Source organism: Symphodus melops, assembly GCF_947650265.1.
Source record: "Symphodus melops genome assembly, chromosome: 22".
NCBI classification, from domain to species: domain Eukaryota; kingdom Metazoa; phylum Chordata; class Actinopteri; order Labriformes; family Labridae; genus Symphodus; species Symphodus melops.
This window is the reverse complement of record NC_136712.1, coordinates 6,936,460-6,960,854: the sequence shown is the minus strand read 5'-3', so window position 1 is coordinate 6,960,854 and position 24,395 is coordinate 6,936,460. Positions and strand designations below refer to the sequence as shown.

The window sequence follows — 24,395 nt, the reverse complement described above, 5'->3', positions numbered from 1 at the left end:
GATGCGGTGACATGGCCACGTAGATTACATAAACACAGGAACTCTGGGAGATTGTGGTTTCATACACTCTCATGATAAGGCTTTGGCAGCTGAAATCTTTCCGTATGATAACACAATGGTCTTTCTGTAAAACAGCTAGCAGGTTGCTTAAGGAAGAGGGGGACCTTACGAGGACAAGGAGGCCAGGTGAAGAGTAACAGCAGAACCATGTGATCATATGCACACACACTTGTTCCACTATCTCTGTGATTCTGTCTCAGACTCATTCCCTTATCTGCCTGAGAAAATGCTCTTCTACAAAGTTGATAGGGCAAAACATGCCAGCTGATTTCTATTTCCCCAATGTGCACACACACCCTCTTAACACACCAAGATGCACGTTTGTTAGCGTCAATCTGTGAAACCAGACAGGATTCCTTCTGACTTTGACAGGGAGATAAAGCCTTTCTGAATTGTGTGAACATGTGTGTGTTTCCACACATGTGAATCTGCCTGAGTATGCTATTTATAGTATTTGGAAAAAGACACAAAAGAGACATACATGTAGAGAGCAGGAGAGAGAATGATGTAGTGCCAGTATGTCAGTGTCTGACTTCAGTGACACTATGTGTGTCTTTGTGGTTCCCATTCATCTGTGTGCACACATGTTGAAATATGACTTGTGGGTAAAACTGCAGCACTGACTCGGTGTGCTCTTGTTTGAGAGAGAGAGAGAGAGAGAGGCTGTCAGGCAGAGATGCTCTATGTGATAGTCTTTGCTTCTGACAGAGAGAACCGCCGTCAGTGCCAGGCTGTGCTTTGGAGATACTACTGCACATAAGCGTTCTTGATCTGTTGTTACATTTAGCCTTGACCTACATTAGATGGTTTAATTATGGTCCTTTTCTTACCCTCAAATATAGAATAGTGCAATAAAATATGCTGGGAAGACGTGTGTAATTGCATTGTTTTTACTTGGAGGAATAACGAGAGAGCAGAATCCAAGAGGTCAATCCTCTGTAACTAGTTGAGGTACACTGAAGCTATGAGGTAAATTATAAAATGTCTCAGATTTTAACGGACCCCATCATCACAATCAAAGTGCTCTTCAGCATACCGGCTTCATACCTTCCTTAGCAAGCTTCTTATCTCATCTGTCTGATCATCAACTCATGTTCTTGTTAAGATTATTAATCTTCTGTCCTATTCAAAGAGAAGGAACAATTCAATTAAACACCAATGTATAGATGTAATAATGAACTTGTAAATGCTCCTCCTTGTTTTATTAAGTAAATCTATTACCTGCAGCTGTTTAATGGTACAATACATATTTTCTATCATTGTCACGATAGTTTACCTCCTTGTGTCTCATCATAATGTAGCAAAAAAAGACAAAAAGATGTGTTTACCTTTTCTTGAATCTCATTTTAAGACTGAACTTAGGGTAGTGTGACCACTCATTATTACCCAAAATCAGTCCCACACTGATGATGTCATCTCTCTTTCCCATCTGTCAGCGCTGAGTGGTCTGAGTGACAGTGGTCATCATCCAATGACGGCTCATTAATCAAAAGTGGCAGCAACACCTATTACTGCACCATGCTGTTTCCATGGTGACAGGAGGATGGGATGGCGGAGGTCTTTCTCAGTTCTGCCCCTTTACACTCGGTCACTCAAGACCGCTGCCAATCAGTGCCAGTTTGAATTGGCAGGGCTATATATCATGTTAGATGGACTGCTCTCCAAAGTGGCAAACTTTTCCATATGGAGCCAGTGGGAGAAGACGGAAGCTGTCAAGCAGTTATCATTTTTTGCATTTTAAGTTCCCTCTTAGTCCGATTGTCAAGTATCAATTTTGATATTCCTTCATTATACACACACATGTGAATGTCTCACTACTAAGTTAATTCCTTCTGTTTGTTTTTCTGCAGCTGTCGAGGGTGCCAGTGGAGGCCTGTGGCCAGTACTCAACCTGCAGTGAATGTCTTGGATCAGGAGATCCCCACTGTGGCTGGTGTGTCCTGCACAACATGTAAGTACAAGGAGAGCTGTCTTACACCTGCACAATCACACATATGCTTATACAAACACACAACATATATATCTCTTTTTCTTGTTTTTTAACCTTCATTTCTTTTATTCCTCCCCATTAATTGAACTGTCAAAAACAACCAAACATAGGGATGGCTGTGTTTGGGTTCTTAGCCTCCTCTACTTCTATGACGCCTGGGCCTGTTCCCAGCTCTTCTTCCCTTGCAGCCCTTGAGCATTCAGGGAGTCCTCTAGCCTATCCAGGCCAGCTCTCAGATTGCTTTCCTGGTGGGGCTTGGCCATGGGCCAGGGCCCCCCTTAGATCCATTACCTAACCAGACCACTGGCTTTGTTTACCAGCCATGAAACCAGAGCCTGGTGAGAGCTCAGACTCTGGCGACACTGCCAGGGCTCTGATAGGCACCATTCCAAACTTTCCAGGTTGACATGAGGAAAGGGTTAGTTTCTGTTATTGTAACTTAACTGTGAAGAAAAAATGCAAGATGTTCTCTTTAATCAAAGTTCTCCATGCCTTGCAAAAGTGTCCTTTTTACCTGCACTTTATTTTCTTTAAGCTGTAATTTTTCTCTTTTACACATATGCACATGCACACAAAGAATCACAAGAATTCACACACACCTGCTGATATCAAATCCGTCAAATCCGTGTCCCTCAAGATTGGGAGATAGTGCTAGCTGGGGGCAGGGAGATTTCCCACTCCACTGTAAATTGAAAATTGGTTTCTTGTGTTGTTGCTAGCCCTTGGGTAGAGTGTGAGGGTGTGTGTGTGTGCGTGTGTGAGAGAGAGAGAAAGAGAGAGAGAGAGAGAGAAAGTCAGAGTGAGACTGAGTACATTTAGGACCTCTGTCCCTGTTGGCATGAGAGGACACAGGGGCAGAGATGCGATGAGAGTGTGAGAGGAGCTCACACACTGAAGCCTAGACAGGAGGAAAGATTGACATGGAAGGCTACAAAGATGATGATGGGCGAAAGATTGAGCAGGAAAGAGACCAGAAAATGCTCATCCTGTATGCCAGCGTTAAAGAAGGAATGACTGTGAAAGGAAGATCAAATTTGATCACTGGACTGAAAAGAAAAAGGAAATTTGTTTATGTAGAGTTAAGGAAGGAGAAACCATGGATGGATGTGTTCAAGGTCTCTGGGGTAGAAAGTGCATTAGCAGACAGAGGACACACTAAGGGGTTATGGGTCACATATCAGAGGTTAGAAGCAAAGTCTTCCACATTCACCCATGAAAACACACACACATTGATTCAGGAATTTCTGAAGCATCAGTGTCAAGTTTTATGTCAGTCATAATTTCTTACCTTAGTTTGAATCTCTTTACACGATTTACTTCAACATTAATCGGCCAAAAGCAATATAGTAGACCAGTGTGTGTGTGTGTGTGTGTGTGTGTGTGTGTGTGTGTGTGTGTGCGTGTGCGTGTGCGTGTGTGGAAACCCATTAACGCCCTGGACATCCTCCCAGTCAGGGCAAATAGGGGGCCACAGATTGGCCTGTCACACTTAGCCTGAAAGAATCAGCTCACCTCATCTCACCCCCTATTCCCTCACACACACAAGGGCAAGGCAAACACACACACACCTTTCTTTGTGGAATATGAGTGTCAAGTCCCCAAAACCAGAACAGAGCCGAGAAAAAGGGAGAGGAAAAAAAACAAATGGTGCTGAAGGGCGTGTGTGTGTGTGTGTGTGTGTGTGTGTGTGTGTGTGTGTGTGTGTGTGTGTGTGTGTGTGTGTGTGTGTGTGTGTGTGTGTGTGTGTGTGTGTGTGTGTGTGTGTGTGTGTGTGTGTGTGTGTGTGTGTGTGTGTGTGTGCGTGTGTGTGTGCAGTTGTTCACATTATACATACAAAGTTGTAACACACATTAAATGCACAACCAAAGTTGAACTATTGACCACAGGTTTACCTTTCTCCAAGTCCCTGCACCGCTGTGCTTTTCATCTCCCAGCTTGTGAATTGTTAACTGGGTCTTGGTGTAACTGATTCCCCCTGAGGGATGCACGTAGCTCAGTGCAGAGAGGACTCTTTGCTCTTACTGTAATGACTCCTGTTTGCCTGCTCTATGTTATGCTACTGTATTATATCAAGCACTGTTGCTCTTTCATGCCTCGTTACACCATTTAACTATGTAGTACCACTTCATTGGCTACTTAAGAAAATTCTTACAAGCAGGTCCCGAAATGTATAAAATAAAGTTAAAGGAAGATATAGATGAATCAATGAAAGAGATAAGTGTTTGAATGAGGTGTTTAAACACAAATATTTAAAAAAACTATAATTCCTTAAAGCAGGTAAAGTTAATGTATTATTGGTGGTAATATTCACTTCTGCTAAGCCTGGATGTGCACATTAAAGTTATTATCTTTATTTTATGGTCACATGAACATATACTGAACATTTGCTCTTCTACTGCAGTATTGTTTAATCAACTAAATCTAACAGAATGTAGCTAAAGGGGAAAACCAAGGAGTGAGTGTCCATAAGTGAGTGGATATATGTGAATGCCAGAAGCCTACACGGGCAGTCTGCATTGTTGTGCAGGACAAAAAGTTAACTGATGGATATCTGGTGAATTATAGTAATTGTGTTCATATTGTACTCTTAACTTGTGAACTGCACTTTCTGGCCTAGCCAAGGTTCGAGCTATTCCTACAAAGAATACAATATAAAAACAGGCCTCGTGCACTGACAGCAGACCTAAGGCTTCAACAATGAATCTTTAATAACAAGTATAGCAAAAAGGCCAATACATAGTGAACTCGTAGAAATCTCTCCCACTCTCCCATCCAACCCTTACTTTGTGCTTGAAAAAGGAAGGATAGCATGCGGTTCATCTCGAGGATAGTTTGTTGTTCCCAATCAACCTTGAAATCACCTCACTGGTCTGAGGGCAAAAAGAATTGCAAGCACTCTGTCGCTTTGCCTTCCTCTCTATCAGCATTGCCTTTATTTACTTTATAGATCGGTGAGAGGAGCTGTTAGAGAGAACACCAGGGGAAGAGGAGAAAGGCAATCAATAGTACAGGGAGGAAATCAACAGGAGAGGATAGTTCACCTGTGTGTGCGTGTGCGTGTGCGCGCGTCTGATCACAGTCCTGTCCTTGACAAACATTGACCATTTATTTAGAAAGGCAAATGTCTTCATTCATAGACGTGCACTCCTATCTATCCGTCAACTCCATGTCCTTCATTCCCCTTATACTGTAAGTTTTTTTAATTCCCTCGGGAAACTTCTTCAGATTCCCCCCTCTGTGCAGTTCCCTGCCACTATTGAGGAAAATCTGAAGCTTCACCTGTCAACCAAACTGTCTTGGCCTATCACACTCATCCTCTTGCTCTCCTTTGCTGAGATGCACGACGTATGCTAATGCCTGTCTAACCCGGCAGGTGAAGGGAAAGTCTTCACTCATATCAGCCTTCTCTTTTCTTCATTTCTTCTCTTTCCACTCTTTTACCACTGACATTGGATGTCATACTACTGTCAATCAGAGGAGAGCCTCATAGAAGACCATGATAGAAGATTATCTATGAAGGTAATGTGAAGGCTGAGCTTGGCCTTTGGACAGTATCAGGCTGTATTTAAACCACATTTATTAATTTAAACTGTTGTGTCCACTCAGTATTATGCTTGTTCCACCACTAAACAACTTGAATTTAATAAAAGAACATATCTACACTTTTCCAAAAAGCTACAATGGACCTTCAGTTTTAGAGCTACTTTTTAAGGACTTAAAAGGTTCTTCCATCCCACCGTTGTCTTGGTTGAAGCAGAGTTCTTAAGAACTGTGAAGATTAGGAAAATTAGTCTGCAAGAATTTGAACACTTTTAAATGCTGACAGTATTTTGTGCAGCAAGTTTCACCACAAGGTGCAAATACTTACAGAAAGAATACATGCTGCCAAGCTGGGACCTTTTATAGGGTAAAATTCAAGTACCCATGACATTATCAAGATCCTGCCCTTGTTTTGAAAAGTCCCTTCCTGAGATGGAGACACAGCTCTTGTTACAGTCTCGCAGGTTACTTACTGTACACATTGCTATAATAAAGCCAACCTTTGGCTTGTGAAATACCATTTTGCAAATTAGTTTTCAATCAAACGTTGTTTGTGTAGCGCTAATTCATAACAAATTTTATGTTGAGACACTTAAGAGAAGAGCTAATGGGATAATATGCAGGAAGGATTTCTCCTTTGGATATCTCGCCCACTACTGGACATACTGCAGGTTTTTCAAATGTCGAATCAGATATCTTTTTTCCTCTGTGGTTTCTACCCCTGCGTCTACCCTTCCAAGTACCTGAGCACCTCTGGACTTAGCCATTATGCAGGAAGTGTTACAGCGAATTATGGATGTTTCACCTCCCCTAATGCTGCTCTGTTGGCTGTCAGTTATATATGTGGTTAACAAGGCTGTCAAGACGCCTGCCATCTGTGACAGTGAGACAGATTGGAAACCATATTTGGAGAAGTAGCATTGTCAGAACAAATATCATCATATTTTGGCATGAGTTTGGGACTATCTCCCATCACTCTGTGATATTAATGTCAATTTGAAACAAGTGGTGCTAATGTCACGATATCTTCACATTAATAATTGGTTTGACATATCTCAATCTCTGCTTTTGGCAGTGATAAGAGTTATATTCTGAGAGTACGGAGATCATTTTCTCTTTTTCACTTACTTTGTCCTCCCACTCTCTTCCCTTCTTTTCTATCATTTGTATCAAACTCTATCTTCTGCAATGTTATCATGCACTGCATTCTTTATGTTCCCAAGAATTTATTCACAGTCTGCGAAAAGTTAGTCAGTTCCAATGATGCATTTGGGCCTGGTATGCACTTTTGCTGGTGTGCACTTGTGTCTCTATTGTATTTTGGGTTCAGAAGCTGGCCCACCCATCATCTCTTTGTCTAGCACTGCTCTTCTCTGTGTCCAAATACTTACAATCATTGATCCCTCCTCCGTGAAGTGTAATGGGGACAGTAAAGTCTTTGTACCACTGGCAAATGGCTTCTCCTAGTTGATTAGAGAGGATTTGTCGATACAATCAAACAATCAGTAAACAAGGAGTGCTTAATGCGTAAGTAAATCCAGAAAAGAACTGTACTGAAAATGATATGAATTTATACCTTGAATTACATTTTACATACACGTATTTGCTTCTTAAATGTTCATTTGAGTGGCACTGTTTGTAGAGAAAAATCTACAGACAAGATCTTTCTTTTCAGCTTCTTTTGCTGCAGTCACTCAATCACATATTAATTGATAGTTGTCACACGTGTATTAGCACCCAAGGATAATATATATCATAATATATAAGTTCAAGAAGTTCTAAGTAAACATACAAAAGGGCTTTTGAAACTTGCAAGTCATGCTGCAAAGCCTCTTGTCTCTGCAATCCTTTGTTTTCCCAAGACATCTTTGGTGCTGTCAAACGAATAACCTTTTCAGAGGAAAAAGCTAATTGGCAGATCCATCGAACTCTTTCTCTCTCTCTCTCTCTCTCTCTCTCTTTCTCTCTCTCACACACATATTTATTCTGCTCCGCCGCTACCTGTCGCTGTGTCACAGTCATCCGTTACCTCGGTGTGCTCATTACTGTGGTATGCCAAAGTAATGCTAATTAAACTGCAGTGCTACAATTAGCATGCTGCAGAGGACTCATGTTTAGTTGTGGCGACCACTAGTGTGCCCCTGGAGATAGCTGTAAGTGCTTTGAAACACATTGTTGGCTGAGGAAGAAAGTGTTTACACCTAAAAGGTAGTTACTGCTCTAATACAGCTGCCACATTTCGAGTAAAAAGATAACCATTAACTTAAATTAGTGGCTGTGCTAAAAGTGGGTGGACTGCATAACTATGTTTTTATGCAGCGTAAAACCCGGTTTAATGTTGGTGTTTGAACGTGCCAGCTCCTACAATGTTCAATAGGCTTCAATTGTCTCAGTCTTGCTAAATTGATATTTAACCTACGTACAGATTAAGTTAGTGTAGTTTTGAAATAACCAACATTAAGAAGAGCTGGGAAATATATAAGGTGACATTTTCTGTAGCAGAAAAATGTGAGATGAAGAAGTTAACTTGAAAAATTTGATTTTAATGAGCTGACTCTCTCTCCCTCATTACTGAGCCAAGATGCACGGACGAGGTAAAAGCAAAGAAGAGATAATGAAGAGCAAAAAAAAAAAAAATTACAAGGAGATAATGAGAACCGGAAGCTGTCAATGGAAAAATGTTAGAGAGATTGTATTTTCTTTTTGGCTTTCTGAAAATCAAGAAACTTGTTCATTTCCCCTGAAAGCTTTGGCCCTGAAAAGTGATGCCAAAATGTTTCCGATAATGCATGTTGGCTTATCTTGGTCAGTGGTGAAATCATGGTATTGACTTCCCACCTTTCTGCCAACTAAAACACACATTTAACTTACCAACACATTCCATTACATTTACATTTATGGATAGTTAAATAACTGTAGTGTTACTGTTTGTTCCTCCTCCTCTATCTTGCTAATCTGGTGCACTCAGTGTGGCAGGATTTTTCTGTTTGACCAATGTACTGTCAGTTGAGATTGAGGAGGTGGGCTTTATGACCTGATCAGCAGGCTTCACTTTTGGGGGGTTATTTTGTTGTCCATCTTTGATGGTTAGCAACCTTTTATCACAACTTTGGCAACTTAAAAGGAGTTGCAGCTAATGTTTTTGACGTGGTCCGAAACACTTTCTAAGTGACTTGGTCAACTGTCAAACTTAAAATTATTCCAAATAGTTTATTTGATCCTGAATTCTTTGCATTCATGGCACTGGCTCTGATGTCCGTGCCCAGGGGACGGTAGCCATCCCCTGAGTATGGGTGACTGGTTTCACCCTTCCTGCACCTCTCCCTGGATGCTAAGGGAAGTTGAGGGAAAGGAACAAGGCCAAGAAGTGACAGGGGCATCAGGATGGAACGGAGTGTTGCACCTCCTGGTTCCCTCTCGACTGTCACAGTCATAGTGTGAAGAACACACACACACACACACACACACACACACACACACACACACACACACACACAGCTCACAAACCAATCTACCTTTGTGCAACACACAGGCTCAAGCTCACACACAATGCCCACTTTTAAGGCGGGACCATTGCTCACTGTCACCTATCGTCATCCTACCTCACACAGGGAAACAGAGACAGTGAAAGGAGGACATGCACTCACACAAACACACACTCACAGTGGGGAAGGTGTCTTTCTTTGGTCCAGGAGAGCAAGAACCAGACACCAGGAGTGACATGAGACAGAGAGGATGAATGAAAGATGTGTTGAAAGTTAAAGAGAGAGAAGGTATAAAGTGATTTATTCCATGTACTGAGAGGGGTGAGGTTACACAAACTCACAGAGCAGGGATGAGAAATCTTCCAGTGAAGAGCATGAATTAAACTCCAGAAGCAGGTACTCTCTCTGAGGATATGAGAATAAACACATCGCACACATACTGTTCGATTTGACTGATGATGGAGAGCACCCCAGGGAGCGAGCGCTCATGCAGGTCACGTCTGATGTCTCATCATGTAGCTGGTGCTATGGCAACAGCAGCTTAATGAGAAAATAATAACTATGTTACATAATCCTGCTTTAATCCCAGCTGATTGCCCGTAGTAATACCAGATATCTTTGTCACTTAGATTATCCATGCATGTATGTCATACATATGTCTTTTATCATCAATTTATTCATGTTTAGAACTTTGACCTTTAATTGATCTACTATTTAATCTATACCAAAGATTTAATAAGCATTTAATATAATGGTACTTGCAAAAACATTCCAAATGTATTCTGCAAATACTTACAAGCTGTGTGCATGTCATTTAGAATTAAATGTACGATAGAAAGTGTTTTTTTAACAGTGCAAACTTCTACTCCAGAGAACTCCAGATGCCCTTCACTTTCATAGAAAATGATGAGTGAAGTTATTTCTCATTCAGTGTTACAAACTACCCTGTGGCGAGAAATTAACACATCATAACTCAGCAGACTATTGACCGCCTGGATCAATATGTATCATATGCTGCTTTCTACAGCTGCACACATGCAGGATCATAATAACACAATATATAGAAGATCAAGCCAAGTGCACTATTGAGAGCACATTGAAAAGCAGCCCTCCAGTGCCCTTTCCTTTCACCCTCAGAGGCACTTATGAAAACATCATCAAACGGGTGACTTCAGCTCACAAGTACCTTGGGAAATACTGTAGATGGGCTTCAATGATAAGCGTTTGTTTTCCCTTGTCAGTGTCTGGGCTTTCATTTTATGATTGTGAGGTCAGATTGTGTTGGAAGCTGTAATAAACAGGACAGTGATATATGAGCTGTTTGGAAGCATTCCAATATTATTGTTAACATCCTTTATCGGTCTTAGCTCATCAAAGATATCACACAACTCGCAAATTGCAAATAATAAGAACGCTTAGAACAGCAATTAATATCTAAAATAAGAACAAGTGTTTTATAGACAAAGTTCATTTTCTTCTCAGTATTTAACCCCCCTCTCTCTCTCACACACCATACAGCATACCTCTGAACCAGACAGATAAAGAGCTTTAATATAGAGAACCTGGTCTAATAGCATCTTCAGGGGCAGCAGTGACATCACATATTCTAGATAAACAGCCTTATAAGCCTGCCACAGCATCCACTGTTTAATAGCACTGCCAGGGGATTGTTTGTATTTTTGTGTTTATATGTGCATGTGATAGAGAAAGAGAGACGGCACGGCTTTTTGACAGCTGCTGTAGAGTGTGAGGCACCAAAAGTCACGGTAGAGAGAAACAGCTGCTGCTTACTTGCCCTCAGGGCCAGATTGATGCTGCTAATCGCCGTTTATTCTGATTTGTTTGTGCGCGTGAGTGAAAGACAGAATTCATGGAGGTTGTTGGAAATAATAAGGGCTGTTATATCCCTCATTTATTGAATGTTTATGGGACATTGAGTGAAAAAATCAGGCCTTGTCTTTAGCTTCAGTCTATCTCTTTTTATCATATTGTTTAATCTTGTTACCTGTTTAAACTGCGGAAGTCTTTCTAAGTCATTTTCTGCTGAGCTGGTGTTCTTGGTTGTACATAATGGGGATGGCTCGGAGAGTTCTAGACTTGGAGGCAGCCACTCTACAATTTCAATGTCTTTGGAACCAGGCTCATTTGAGACAGATTTTGTGCAAGTCTGTGTGGGTGTGTGTGCACAACCGGGAGTAACAGGGTCATAGCCACTGGGCCAGGTAATGACTCCCCCACCGGCCCCTCCATGCGGATTTCTGCTCTGTGGACCACCTTTCTTAATGATGGCTCAAGAAGGTGTGTGTGTGTGTGTGTGTGTGTGTGTGTGTGTGTGTGTGTGTGTGTGTGTGTGTGTGTGTGTGTGTGTGTGTGTGTGTGTGTGTGTGTGTGTGTGTGTGTGTGTGTGTGTGTGTGTGTGTGTGTGTGTGTGTGTGTGTAGATGTGTAGATGTATGTCATTTGAGTGGATCTCTGTGACACAGTGCCTTATACGGCCTCAGGCTATTAGTCTGTACAGGATTTTATAGAGTATCTGATGATGCATGGGTCTTATGGTAATTGAGTTTCAGTTGGACTACACTCTGCCTATTTGTTGTGCATTGATTTACCACAAACAGCAGAGTCAAGGCAACTGATGATTTGTAGAATAAAAGGAATGATTGCAAACATGTTATGAAATCCAATGCATCCAATAATTCGGCAGATCGTATACCTGTACACAGAAGCTTAAAAAAAGTTGAAGCACTTTTGTATCTTATGCGTGTGTGCAGTGTGCTGTATGCTCATATGTTTTTTTTTCCTCCAGTGACATGAACATTTGATAGAGCCAAGGATGGCTGGACTCAGGCTTTGCGAGAATTTAATAGCTTTCATTTCCCAGCCTGCTTGACCTTCTCTGTGCCTCACATTAGATATGCATTACACCTGAAGTCTCACATGGAAAGATACATCTGCTCCCTCTCTTTAGTATGTTCTCTCTCTGTACGCTCCCCTGAGCCCTGCTGCCTAAACACCACTCCATACCTGACTAGTTCCAACTATTAAGGATCAAGCCTGGAATTGGAGTATGTCCCTATACCTTTAGAATACAGAAGATTACAATAAGTTTAATGCTGACTCTTACCATTATGTCTTATTTATTGTATTGTATACCAAATATTACGTTTTAGGACTTTTGTCCAATTCTTGTTTTTCCTATTCTTTACTTCTCAGTCATTTCCACTGTATGTTTCATCATGCAGGTGACTTATTTTTTTATTATTATTTAATGCCCACATTATATGTTATCATCAAAAGAGCTAAATTATTACCACTGTGTGATTGGTCATTTTTTCCAGAGACCATCTCGATTCGACTGCCCGTGACAACCTCATCAAAAACAATTGCAGAGGCTAAAAAATTCTCTCCCCGTCCCCTCAGTCTTCTTCTAATTGTGTCACTTTATCAAAGGCTCGGGGAGACAAGGGTGCAGATTAGTTTCCATTCAGGGCCAATCTAATCCTTTCAGCTTGCTCTCTTATAATGTGTCATTTCCACTCAGTCAAACAGCTCTGCACAGGAGCAGTGTTTACCAATCAAGTGAATAGATGTTGGACATCTAAAAAGACAGACCCATTCAGGCTTCTTATGACTGTTATTTGAAATCACTTTGATTTTCCGAGCTAACAAAATTATATATTCTTTGATGTTTACAAATGGATGGAATGTGTCATATTGTCACAAAATGTGCTTTTCTTTTTTTATCGCCTGAATGGATTATAATTAAATCAATTACACAGCGCATTGCTCTGATCATACCCACCTCTCAAATTATTAGCCAAATTGTGTTAGCAACACACAGTATGTATAAGAAGAAATCACACTTTAGTAGGGATTTTTTTCCACAATGGATTTTGTAATGGTTTGAAAGTTTGCTCTTGTAAAACATACATAGTCCTGTAAATGTATCTCAGTGAGCATAACTGCATACACCACTCTATCCCTGTTTGAGCCTAACTATAGGGATGTACAGCAGAATTCGTTTTGGGTTGTTGTGTTGAGGGATATGCCCTTTTGGAACAGAACACTTTTTCACTGTAATATTTTATAAAAGCACAGCAGATTGCCCAGTACTCTCATTTATCTTAAAATCAAACTCTAAATGTTTTTCAGAAGTACAAGTGTTCAAACCTTAGGGAGATAGAGAGAGAAATAATTGTCTGTCTGTCTTCTGCCCAGCACATATGTGACCTTCTGACTCTGATAAAGAGATTAAACTTTCACTCCCTGCTGGGTTTTATGACATGTCCATAAACAAGTAACCGGCAGAGGCCATCCACTTGCAATATAATTCGCTGGCTTCTATATATTCTATAAAAGCTTGTATGCAAACAATATTTCAGGCTAGAGAGCTTTAGCAGGCTGTATCATTGTGTGTAACAGAGATGAGGTGAGGGAAATAATAGAACGCTATAAATCTTTATTGATCCTTTTATTCATTCACTTGTAATGATTCAGCCACTTAAACTGGTTAACTTGTGACGTTAATGCCAATAACGCACTACAGCCAGTTGTTTTGGCATGAAATGTAAGGATTTTTTTTTTTCTTAACCAAAACAACACAAAGAGAAAAGCCTTCATCGAAATACTCAACAAGGCAGTCATGTTCACTGAAATATCCTGCATTATTCTCCTGATGTAGACAGCAGACCTGAGGATATGCACGGAAGCAGACTGTGTATGTTCATGTATGTGTGTATTTGAAGGTTCGTGTGTGTTATTAGCCTGGGGGTACTTATATGATGTGGTCTTATTAAATCAGTGCTAGAAAAGGAGGAACAGACAGGAGTGATAGAGAGGCACAAAGGAACCCAAAGCGATTAAACCCCTACTCAAACCGGCTTAGCAGCCAAAGCTTCACAGAAAGCCAACAATGGCTGCCTTCCTTTTAAATCCTGCTTCTCTTCTGCTTTCTTCTCCATCCTCTCTCTATCTCTGCTACACTATTTACCCCCCCCCCCCTCCTGTTCCCTCCCTCTCTCAAACAGATTATTTCTTTTCGTTTCCTTTCTGTCTGTCTTCTTTGCGGCGCGTTAGGCCGCTTAACTTGACAATACTCATGTCAGGTCAAAACCCACCCTCCCTCTGTCTCTCCTGTTCAGGATAAAAAAAAGCTCCTTGCTGCATAAAGTATTACTGTATTTCATATGTGAACCACCTCCAAAGTCTTTTTCATCCATTCTTTTCTTTGTATGAGTAATACAGGACCTCTGTGGATTTGCCATGTTGTTAATTGCAGAGAAAGTTTTTTTTTTTTTTGTCTAAATCAATGGAGGACTTGCATACGTTTTCAAGGGGATTAGAAAAAGTTAAAGGAATAGAATGTTGAGGTTATTTTGTAATTTGGGCCATAAGAGTTCTTAAAAAATACCTCACAAATCCAAAACGTGTAGCTGAGTCCATGTCTATGAGGCACACTTTCTGTAACATTTAACTTCATGACTCAAAATAAATAAATGATGAAGGTTTTGGGTGGTTTATAAAATAAAGTTTTCAGACGCTCCCTTCTTGATAAAACTATGGCGAGTTCCTCTACAGCATAAACAAGTCCAGTCCTCAAATTGTCAAGACCTCTGTAACAGACTGATTAGACCATCTGGTGTGGTTTTAAGAGGCAGAGAAATTCTCCCTGCCCCCCATCAACTGCCACATTTCCACCTGTACTTGGCATTGCCCATGAATGCCAGTCATTAAGACAGCATTACAAAGACCGGGCCTACCCCTTTCCCTATGGACCGGCTCAACTTCCACATAAAAAGCACCCATTGTTTTAGTAGCTACTGCTCCCACCCCACTATAGACCGGGTTTCCATTCATCAGCCACTGTAGCTTGCACACTGCAAGAGAGGAAATATGATAAATGTGTGTAACTCCGTCCGTCAGGGAGCGGCGGGACATTCTCCTTTTCCCCTGTGCAAACAGGTGGAAAGGGGGAGAGCCCTGGTCAGGTTTCGAGATCAGTGTATGTGTGTGTATGTGCATTTGTAATCCGTAATAACACCCGCTCTCTTGTGTGTTTTTTTTTTTTACAGGTGTACCAGAAAGGAGAAATGTGAGCGCTCATCAGAGCCCCGTCGCTTTGCATCAGACATTAAACAGTGTGTGCGTCTCAGTGTCCACCCAAACAACATCTCAGTGTCCCAGTTTAGTGTCACGGTGAGTTGATAGAAACACACTCCTCGTCATCTCCACTACAAAAGATTGCCATGAAATGAATAATTTCACTTATTAAATTTGTCATTTTACAACTACGGCAGTTTAACAATATTGCAAGCCCTTTACAAGTCAGATCCCTCAACAGTGCAATAACGAGCTCCACCATCATTACGTCTTTGCACATTCATATTTATTATGTATATAATTTCAATGACCACACATCACTTAGAATTAAATGTGTTAACAAGTTAGAAACACTTGAGCAAGTGTTTGTTTTAGCTAAGCCATATTGCAGTAAACAGTGAGACAAACTGAATGTGTTGCTGGTGAGAAAATCATGTCTGGCAGTTTGACAATATCACACACTCAAGCATAATTTGTAATGCAGTGTAATTATGCTCTTGATACTGATTGGTAGCCAGTGTTAACTCTAATCCTGCTTTACATCATTTTACTGCCTGCCAACATGAATCCTGACCTCACAACTTAACAGTCCCATCTAGTGGAACACTCTCCTCAACAAAAGTCAACAATCATCAGCAGCTCACAGTTTAGCTCAGCTGTCTTTATGGTGATGGTTGGCAACTAAAAAACAGTTGCTGCCATGCAGATGTAAAGGGTCTGAACAGTTTTTGATTGTTTAAGGGTATTGATTGGCATACAAGGGGCTGTGATACACTGCAAAAGAACTTGGCTTTACAGGAATAAACAGAGAGCTAATAGGGAGATGTTTTTCTTCATAGCTTCCTCCCCTTCTCAGCAGACTGCATTACACCTGAAGTCACTGTTGCTACATCAATAATTGTTGACAATGCTATTCCTTTTGTACACATACCATTTGTTAGTTATACTGCTATAAAAAAGACTAATGACTTTACGTTATCAACACATTTCCCTCTTGCACAGATTCCTGCACTCTATAAAAGGCTCATTGTCGTTTTACATTGTGACAGGAGCAGGTGTCTTCTAAGGGTTTTTGCATCCTGTGTAAATGTGAGTGGCTGTGTAGGCTTGTGTCTGCATATATGCGTTCCTTTTAAGGGTGAGTGATATAACCCAAACTGCAGAGGAAGATCCGCATCACCTCAACACATCAAAGTAGATCATTCAGGGCTTACTGTTTTTCTCTATCTAAAGTAAGTTTTCATAAAGATTGTCCGCTTCAAAGGTGGAACAGTAAACGTTGTGAAATCACACTGACCTTTACCACCTCAAGTGATGTCATATTTCAATTCCCATTTCCTATTTAATGGGGGTTTGGAAATGGATTTGAATCTCAGGTACAGAGTGCATAAATATCCAATATGATTTTCTAAGGTCAAGCCTGAGTGACTATTCTCCATCCGTGTTGCTCCGAGGGTCACACAAGAGGTGTTGATTTTCTGAGGTACACCTCTGCATCACTCTAATGATATTCATGGTGTGTGTGTGTGTGTGTCAGGCTTTGGTGAGTGTTTAACCTTTTACCAGAAAGCAGGCTTTACCCAAAGGCTATGCTACACGTCTCCCATCCGAATGATTGCAGAGCAGAGGCTGCTGCCAGACAGACAGGGGCTCCTACTTGACCTTTGTGTTATTAAATATTTGTTTGGGGAGATAAACCGAGGCATTTTCAGCTGAAACAGAGACACTTCTCATGATTCTCAGAGAAGGGAAATCAATTTCTTGTGGTGTAGAAATTCAAACTAATGTTTTTAATTACAGTATCTACTTAGGCCCCGTTTACACGGAGAAGCTGTGACAGTAAAACGAAACAGTTGAGTGTCGGATTGGCCTTTTGTTCACACGGCGTCGGTGTTTCACGGGGGTGATTATCCTCTTTTACTATAGTATTATCTTTTCTTTTTTTTTTAACTTAAATTTGCTCTTGAATAAATTCACATCAAGCTTCTTGCATCATAAACAACATTCATTCTATAATTAAGCATCCTCTGCATTAGTGTTTTGGTAACAACAGAAAGGCATGTGTGTAAGGTGTGCCTGCCTGATGTTTCTATTAACATAAGAAGGTTATTTTTGTATACTTTAGATGCAGCCTTGTTGTGGCTAAGCTTTGCCATTACTGCTCTGACTTGTATTGCAGTAACTCAAGGTCTGGCTGCCTTTCCTGCCTTCAATGAAAAAAAAATAACCAAATTAATCCAAAAGAAGGTGAGAGGTAGAGAGAACAATAAGAGAGAGAGGATGCAAGAGATAGAGGCCAGGTCAAACACTGTCCATCTTACATTGGAAGCTGTGGATCTGTTCACACCCACGTTGCCATCTTTTCATTAAATAGCAATATAAAAACAGCGCAGGTCAGCCCTACTCTGCCGCTGAGGCAGCTTCCAGCAGCACATCACAAGCATACCGTGGACTGTGCCTCAAATCAATGCCTACACCATGGCACACTGCAGACACGCTTTTCAATCAATATGTATATTTTGGTCCTGACCCCACTTCACTTGACTCAACTAACCTTTTTTTTCCCCCTTTTTGTTCAAGGACAATACTTGTTTCCCTCCTGCTCCACCTCAAGTCTGTCTTTGCTGGTGTGCCGGTTGTGCTTAAACAGCCTTTTTAAATAAAAAGGGTTAGATTTGCATTTAGCTTTTTCCCATAGAATCTTTATTTAATTGGCTTGTTCCATCTCTTCTTACCCATCATCCTTTCACTTACCTTGACTTTCAGCTTTAAGCGCTGCTTTCACTTTCTCCCGTTAAAGTCACTTTCATTGAGCTTGAGAGTGAAGGCATTCAAATTGAATTCTTAATCCTTGAGAAATTGTGGGAAGTCATGTCTGTCCTCCTGTATCAGAATGTTTTGAACTTGTTTGGATATGTGATCAGGATTCATCTGATCCCTGTTCATGTTGTAACCTCTCATTCGAGAGCACTCCAGTAGCTCCTCTGGCTGCTGATCCCCCTGCAGTCTGACCATAACTCTGCAGAGAACTTGCAGCTGTGCTCCTCATCAGCAGTATAGTGTTACAGTCATTTTTGAAGTACATGCTGGCTTCAAATCTGATATGAAGGACTTACAGATGTGTGAGGCTGAGTACTCATCATAAAATAATTGCTGGGGTGCCGAAAAAAAAGGTGGTTATACTGTATCTGACCTTAGACACGATAATATAAATGACATTTAACTTTATCCCCTCTACTTTGGCTTTGATTGACCAGATGCACATGCTTTATTTGCACAGAATATTATGAGTTTTTCAAATATCGTTTTTCCTTTTCCGTCTTTACAGTTGGTACTGGAGGCCCATAATGTCCCTGAACTCTCTGCTGGGGTCAACTGCACCTTTGAGGACCTGGCTGAGATGAAGGGCTTGGTGGAGGGAAATCGCATCAGATGCTCTTCTCCCGCTGAAAAAGAGATGCCTCGTATTATTGTTGACAAAGGTAAGGCTGGATGTTTTTGTCCATAAAGTAACAAGCTTAGTTTAACAAATGTACGGTTCCATACTAGCCGGTGGTGTCGCTGTGGTGACTTTACCCTCATCAAACCAGCATGTCTGTGTACATGACAACGTTGACTTCACTAATCTTGAGGAGGACTGTTTGATGACTTGTCAAAGATTTTGTACTTATTAGAAGAAAAAATATGCTTGAATTAATCTGATTCCAATATTGGATCATGTTTTGACGCAAGTCTGTCAAGGAATTAATGTGGATGTTTCCCTTTCAGTGAGAGGCATGCTAGACCTGCGGCTATGAATGTGCATTTTTGTTTTCCTTCCATCACTAACTTGGTTGGCCTTAAAGCACTGCCTCAGGACATGTTTAGCAGTTGAATGAGCATGATTAGGCTGCTGTGGGGTTTATTTACTACCCTCCCTCCAAGAAGGAAGAGTATGCTCCAGAGGGAGTGATGGGACCCCCAGTTAACCCCTGTGCAAATAGGAGAATATCAAACTGCACAGCTAAGTGTCTTTAGTACGATATTTCAGCTCAATTAGAGCCTGGAGATAACAAATTCCCTGCAGACAGTTTCCATTGCTTTCAAGAAAGAAACAGCAAAAATATTTCTGACACTATTCATACCACAAGTAAGAGGAGAAAAAATATTTCCCTCTCTCTGTGTTTCACGTTCCCTTTCAGTAGCTCACTTTGCCTGGTGTAATTGAAATAGTTTCCATTCAGAAAGGACTGTCCCTATGGGGACAATCCTTCACCATCCACACTCAGTTTGCCCTCATGGTCAGATAATAACGATCCAATCCAAACTCCACTTGACAAATGTGAATTCTTAAGAAAATATCGAAACATAAAAGCTTTGTTTGTTAAAAGTTTGCAAAAAGCCATTTATAAAAGAATTATTTTGAGCCAAAAGACTGAAAATAACCTGAGATTTATGAAATTTCAGTTCCAGAGAGACCTTTCCATCTGTAAATGTTTTTATTTTTATTTTCTTTATTTGGAGAATGAACAGAAGCTTCACACTAACCTCCACTGCCATGAAGAAACTCAATGCATCTATGCAATAAAATAACCCAGAGATAGACAGCACATGTGTCGTTGTAATGCTGACAGGGAGCCTAAGGGGGCTTTAGGGGATTATAAACATATGTTTAATGTTTGCATGTTAACCACATATATCTCCAATAACCACAAATGCACAGTTAGATCCTATTTCCTTTTTCAGTGGGAGAAAACGATTCCACATTTTTGCCTTTACGTGAACCTTTTTTGTCCCATTTTTTTGCCAGCACTCATTAGAATAAGGTTTGTCAAAAGACAGAAAAGCATGAAGAGCGATGTATGGGGTGAAGAAGGAGGGAGGGATAGATAGTGTTAGCAGGCTTCAAGGTAACATTTAGGTGGCCTAATTAGGACAGATCTGTTGTCAGCGGTGCTTTACTGTGATTGATGAATGATTCCTTCTTTGTTCGAGTGATGGGAAGAGACATGGGAGAGAAGGAGAAGTCTCAGTGTAGAGGAGACCTGTGTGGAGAGATAGAGTTGGGATGAGAGAGGTAGCGTTGAAAGAAAGCGGTTAGATGTGTGGATTTGCTGTTGAATTAAACATGAACTCCTTCATTAGGGCCAGACAAAAGGACACACCAAATACAGATGAGGTGCGAGCTCACATACACACAAGGTTTCTGTTTCATCTCCCTCCCCCTTTACCTTGTCAAACGCTCTCTCGTAGACTTTTCCGAGAGAATATTTCAATCCCTTGGGGAATGTGTGCACCAACTTTTATTATCTTTTGTAAGGCAGTGGGGAGAGGGAGACTTAACCCAACAAACCCCTTTTACTCTCCGCCTCTCTAAAGATATTACCTTTAGCACTGCAACAGGCTCAGCACCTGTGGCTCAAAGCAGTCAGTTTTTCTTCATGGGAAACCACCTAAGGTGACTAGACAAGGAATTAAAACATTTGAACAAGTGAATAAAATAGTTATTAAAGCAGAAGGGTTCTTTAAACTGCTTGTGCTGGAAAAGTAGTAATATATTTGTTTCTCGTATTAGTTTTTAAAATATTGTTTGAAGACATAAACCAGTTCTTGTTCTCTTCATTTAAATTATTTTCTACTGTGTTTACCTGACTATAAAACATCCCATCTGCCTCTGTGTATCCAAGTACTAATCGTGATGATGTGTTTTTCTCCAGGGGACCACCAGATCGTGCAGCTCTATCTTAAGTCCAAGGAGACGGGCCTTGCATTCGCAAACACGAGTTTTGTGTTCTACAATTGTAGCGTACACAAGTCGTAAGTCAATATATATTTCAAGAGCACTTCTTTCTAACACTGCATGTCATAATTCTCATCCCTCCCTTTTGATAAAAAAAAAATGTACATTGATTCTGAAAGGGTTGGATATTGTTTGAATGAGTAAGTAGGAATATTGAGCTTCTTTCCTTTTGTGTATTTGCTGCTGTTCAATGCTTACTGTCTTTCCAACGTCATCCATTCAGGTGTCTCTCTTGTGTGAGTAGTCCATACCAGTGCCACTGGTGTAAATACAGACATGACTGCACCCACGACCCCCGCACATGCTCCTTCCTAGAGGGTCGAGTCAAGAAACCTGAGGTGAGCACTAAGCAAAGTGTTTTTCCTGTTTCACTTTTCCTTCTTACTGCATCAAATCTCAATCGAGGGTTAAGTTGTTGTATACAGCCACAAAGTCTCTCACAGTAGTTCTGCACATAGGTTTAAAGACAATCAAACTGTTTCCTTTAAAAAAGATAAGCAAGAATATCCTTGGTTTTAAAGTTGCCCATCTTGTGCCAGTTTGCACTAGCTAAACTACAAAACATGGTGATATAAATTGAGGCGAGTGTTTGGCTATTTAAAACTAACAGCCATTATTCTGAGGTTTCACAACCAAAAAAAACAAGTTGTGTTAAAAGGATTGAGACACCTTTCAGCAGTAGTGCTTCCATCTGGCGTGAGTCTCTCGGCATGTCTTGCTCTTGACTGCACATCAAAGGGCAGTGGAAACTAATAAAGCGGAGTCATTTCCTCTTGCCCATCCCTATTCCCTGCGACAGCTTAGTCTGTGTGAATTATCAATAGTATTGGCAGCCAGTTCTATTCCCCTCGAAGCAGAGCCCACCGTAATTAGGCTGCTCTGCTGCAAAGGACAAGACACTCACTAGATGGGGTACGTTCAGTGAATGCCCCCGACCCACCCGCTCTCCTTCCTGAAAGAGGCCTCACTCCGATTTAGAGTCTTTGCCACAGTGGCAGCCTTCAGGGCAAAGGAAGGCTGTAAAAGAAGGTGTGGGTGTGTGCCCATGTATGTGTGTAACCTTTTGTGGGAACAGTATGTCTCTGTGTCAGTGTGCTTCTCTGGGGTTTTTTTTTCTATGTATGTATTTATGTGAATGCAGTTTTCCTCTGCCTGTGCTCCGCCAAATCACAGTAGTTTGCAGTGGGAGGGTTTTACAGGGAGTTAGTGGCCTGTTAATCCTAGCCCGAGGTGAGCTATGATGAAGATCACTAGTGCTCATGTCTGGGCTGGCAGACGCTGCACGATGGGCAGGGACAAGCTAAGCCAGATTGCTTCCTTTGATGAGCAGTCTGCTCTCAATTGTGTTATTCCAACCATGTTCCCCCCCCCAAGTCATTCAACCTGTGCAGACGATATTATTTTCTTTTTTCGGCTGTTTCCATTATCCTTTTGGACCTTCTGCTTAGTCAGACCCAAGCCAGAGTCTTTTCGGGTTTACTTTTCCAATTAACTCAGGGGCTGCTGGTCAATATTGACTGAGGATAATAATGTGTGAATCTTCTTCCATTGTGCTGCAGACTAAAAGAAAACCATAAATAAAGGGGGGGGGGGGGGATTTGGTATTTGCACATTAATGACATCTCCTTTTTGCATGTTGTTTCAGAAAAAGCAGGTGTTTTGCAGGCTTAATGGCTTTTAATTTGCTTTTAATTAACCCCTCGAATCCAAGGTCATGTATTTGCTGCCAGATTTTCTGGTTTCCTTTTTAAATTAATAGTTTAGACACACACAAAGCTTAAGAACATGCAGAAACGTGCAGATAACCAAAGGATAATTCCCAAGATTTCACAAACCACAACAAGTCAACTTTGCACTATGAAATGGGATGGCCACTTTCTGCTGCAGATGACTTTTTGTGTACTATTACAATTAAGGGATTTCAGGCAGTGATCTGAATAATCCCTTAACGCTATGCTAATGACGGAAGCTAGGCAAATCTCCCTACTGGTTGAGCTTGTTGTTAGTATGCATGGCAGGACAGAGGTAAAGCCAGGCTTGGGTGTACAGTGGGTGCCTTTTTATTCATGCCAGCAATGATATGGGCACACATCAGACGAATGCCTATTGGCACATTAAACAAGGTCACGTCCCAGTTTGCCCTACACACGTCTCAAGGACTTAGCCTAGCTTAGCTTCTGACGAGCCTCAGTAACAAAAAACATGCCTGCAGCATCACTGGGTTAAACCTAATAAAAAGCTACAAGACAATTCAGGCCCCTGCATTGATTGTAAGAACCAGATTAACGTGTTTTCTAAACTAATACGTTTTAATTAATCCCTAAAGTGCACCCTGACCCTATCCTGTCCTTTCTGATAAAAAAAAAACTACAGGAGGATACTTTTCATCATCTTCTTCTGTCTCAAACCGAACATGTTCATCATGTACTGCTGCTAACCTTATCTGTAATACTGGTGGAAAAATGGAAAACAAACCAGAACTTAACGGTTACTCAATATACTGTATATTACTTCCCTTTAGAACATCCATGCAGTATTTACTCTTTGTCTTTAGTGTTGTGATCAATGCTAGGGAGTTTATTTACCATTATCTTATGAGTCAAGAGGATTTTATTAAAGAAGCTAAATGTCAGCAGTAATAACTGGTATAGTTGCCAATATTAGGTAGGAATGGATGAGGTCGAAACTTTGATTCGATTCAAACAAATCAATGTCACACAGGGGCTCTTACTGCGGAGAAGTCACTTAAATCTATGAAAAGTAACAACCAAAGAAAATTGAGAATGAAAGCAAATAACAGACACATGTCAACATTGAACAGATTTAAATTAATTATTTAATAATACAGATATATTATATTTAATAGGAAAATTTGAAACAAAGAGGCAGGGAGACCAAAAATCTCAGGATAAACAAAGAAGAGGTATTTGGGGGCCAACTTGAGGTTTTGACTGAACAGCGGGATAGAAACAAGGTGAAGCGCTGCAGGGAATGAGAGAGAGCTGGAGAGTGTCTTTGCCCCAGGCTCTGTAGGAGATGATAAAACAAGAAGCTGCTTAAGGGGAGCTCTTGGTAACCACAAGATGTGTGTGTGAACGTGTCCTGTATAAAAACTTAAGATCCTCTTCATCTTCACACCTTACACTTCTATAATTACGGCCTTCTTTCTCTCTTTCACACTCAGCCCTCCCTCCTCCCTCCTCCCTCCTCCTTTGCTTCAAACTATGCCAAGGGCTTTTACATTCACAGTTCCCACTCGGCTGCCTACTCTCTGTCACTCTCCCTATCTCCACCCTTCACACCTCCCACCAGCCTCCAATTATCAGATCTAAGTAGGTCCTGGAGAAGAAAAGGATCCAGGAAAGAGTGAGGAGGGAGAGATAATCAGCGAGAGGGAGATGATAAGAGAAATGAAAAGGGTCAGTGAGAAAGATAGGGGGGCT

General features: G+C 41.0%; 1 protein-coding gene across 2 annotated transcripts in view; it reads left to right on the top strand.

The window, feature by feature from the left end:
* plxna4 (plexin A4) overlaps nucleotides 1–24,395 on the top strand; it is a 202,843-nt gene that overhangs the window by 127,059 nt on the left and 51,389 nt on the right. For both annotated transcript variants that reach the window (XM_079335713.1, XM_079335712.1), the window contains exons 5-9: nucleotides 1,911–2,011; nucleotides 15,146–15,269; nucleotides 18,502–18,655; nucleotides 20,870–20,969; nucleotides 21,176–21,290. In XM_079335713.1, coding sequence (XP_079191839.1) covers nucleotides 1,911–2,011; nucleotides 15,146–15,269; nucleotides 18,502–18,655; nucleotides 20,870–20,969; nucleotides 21,176–21,290 — 594 coding nt within the window. The remainder of the gene's footprint in view (nucleotides 1–1,910; nucleotides 2,012–15,145; nucleotides 15,270–18,501; nucleotides 18,656–20,869; nucleotides 20,970–21,175; nucleotides 21,291–24,395) is intronic.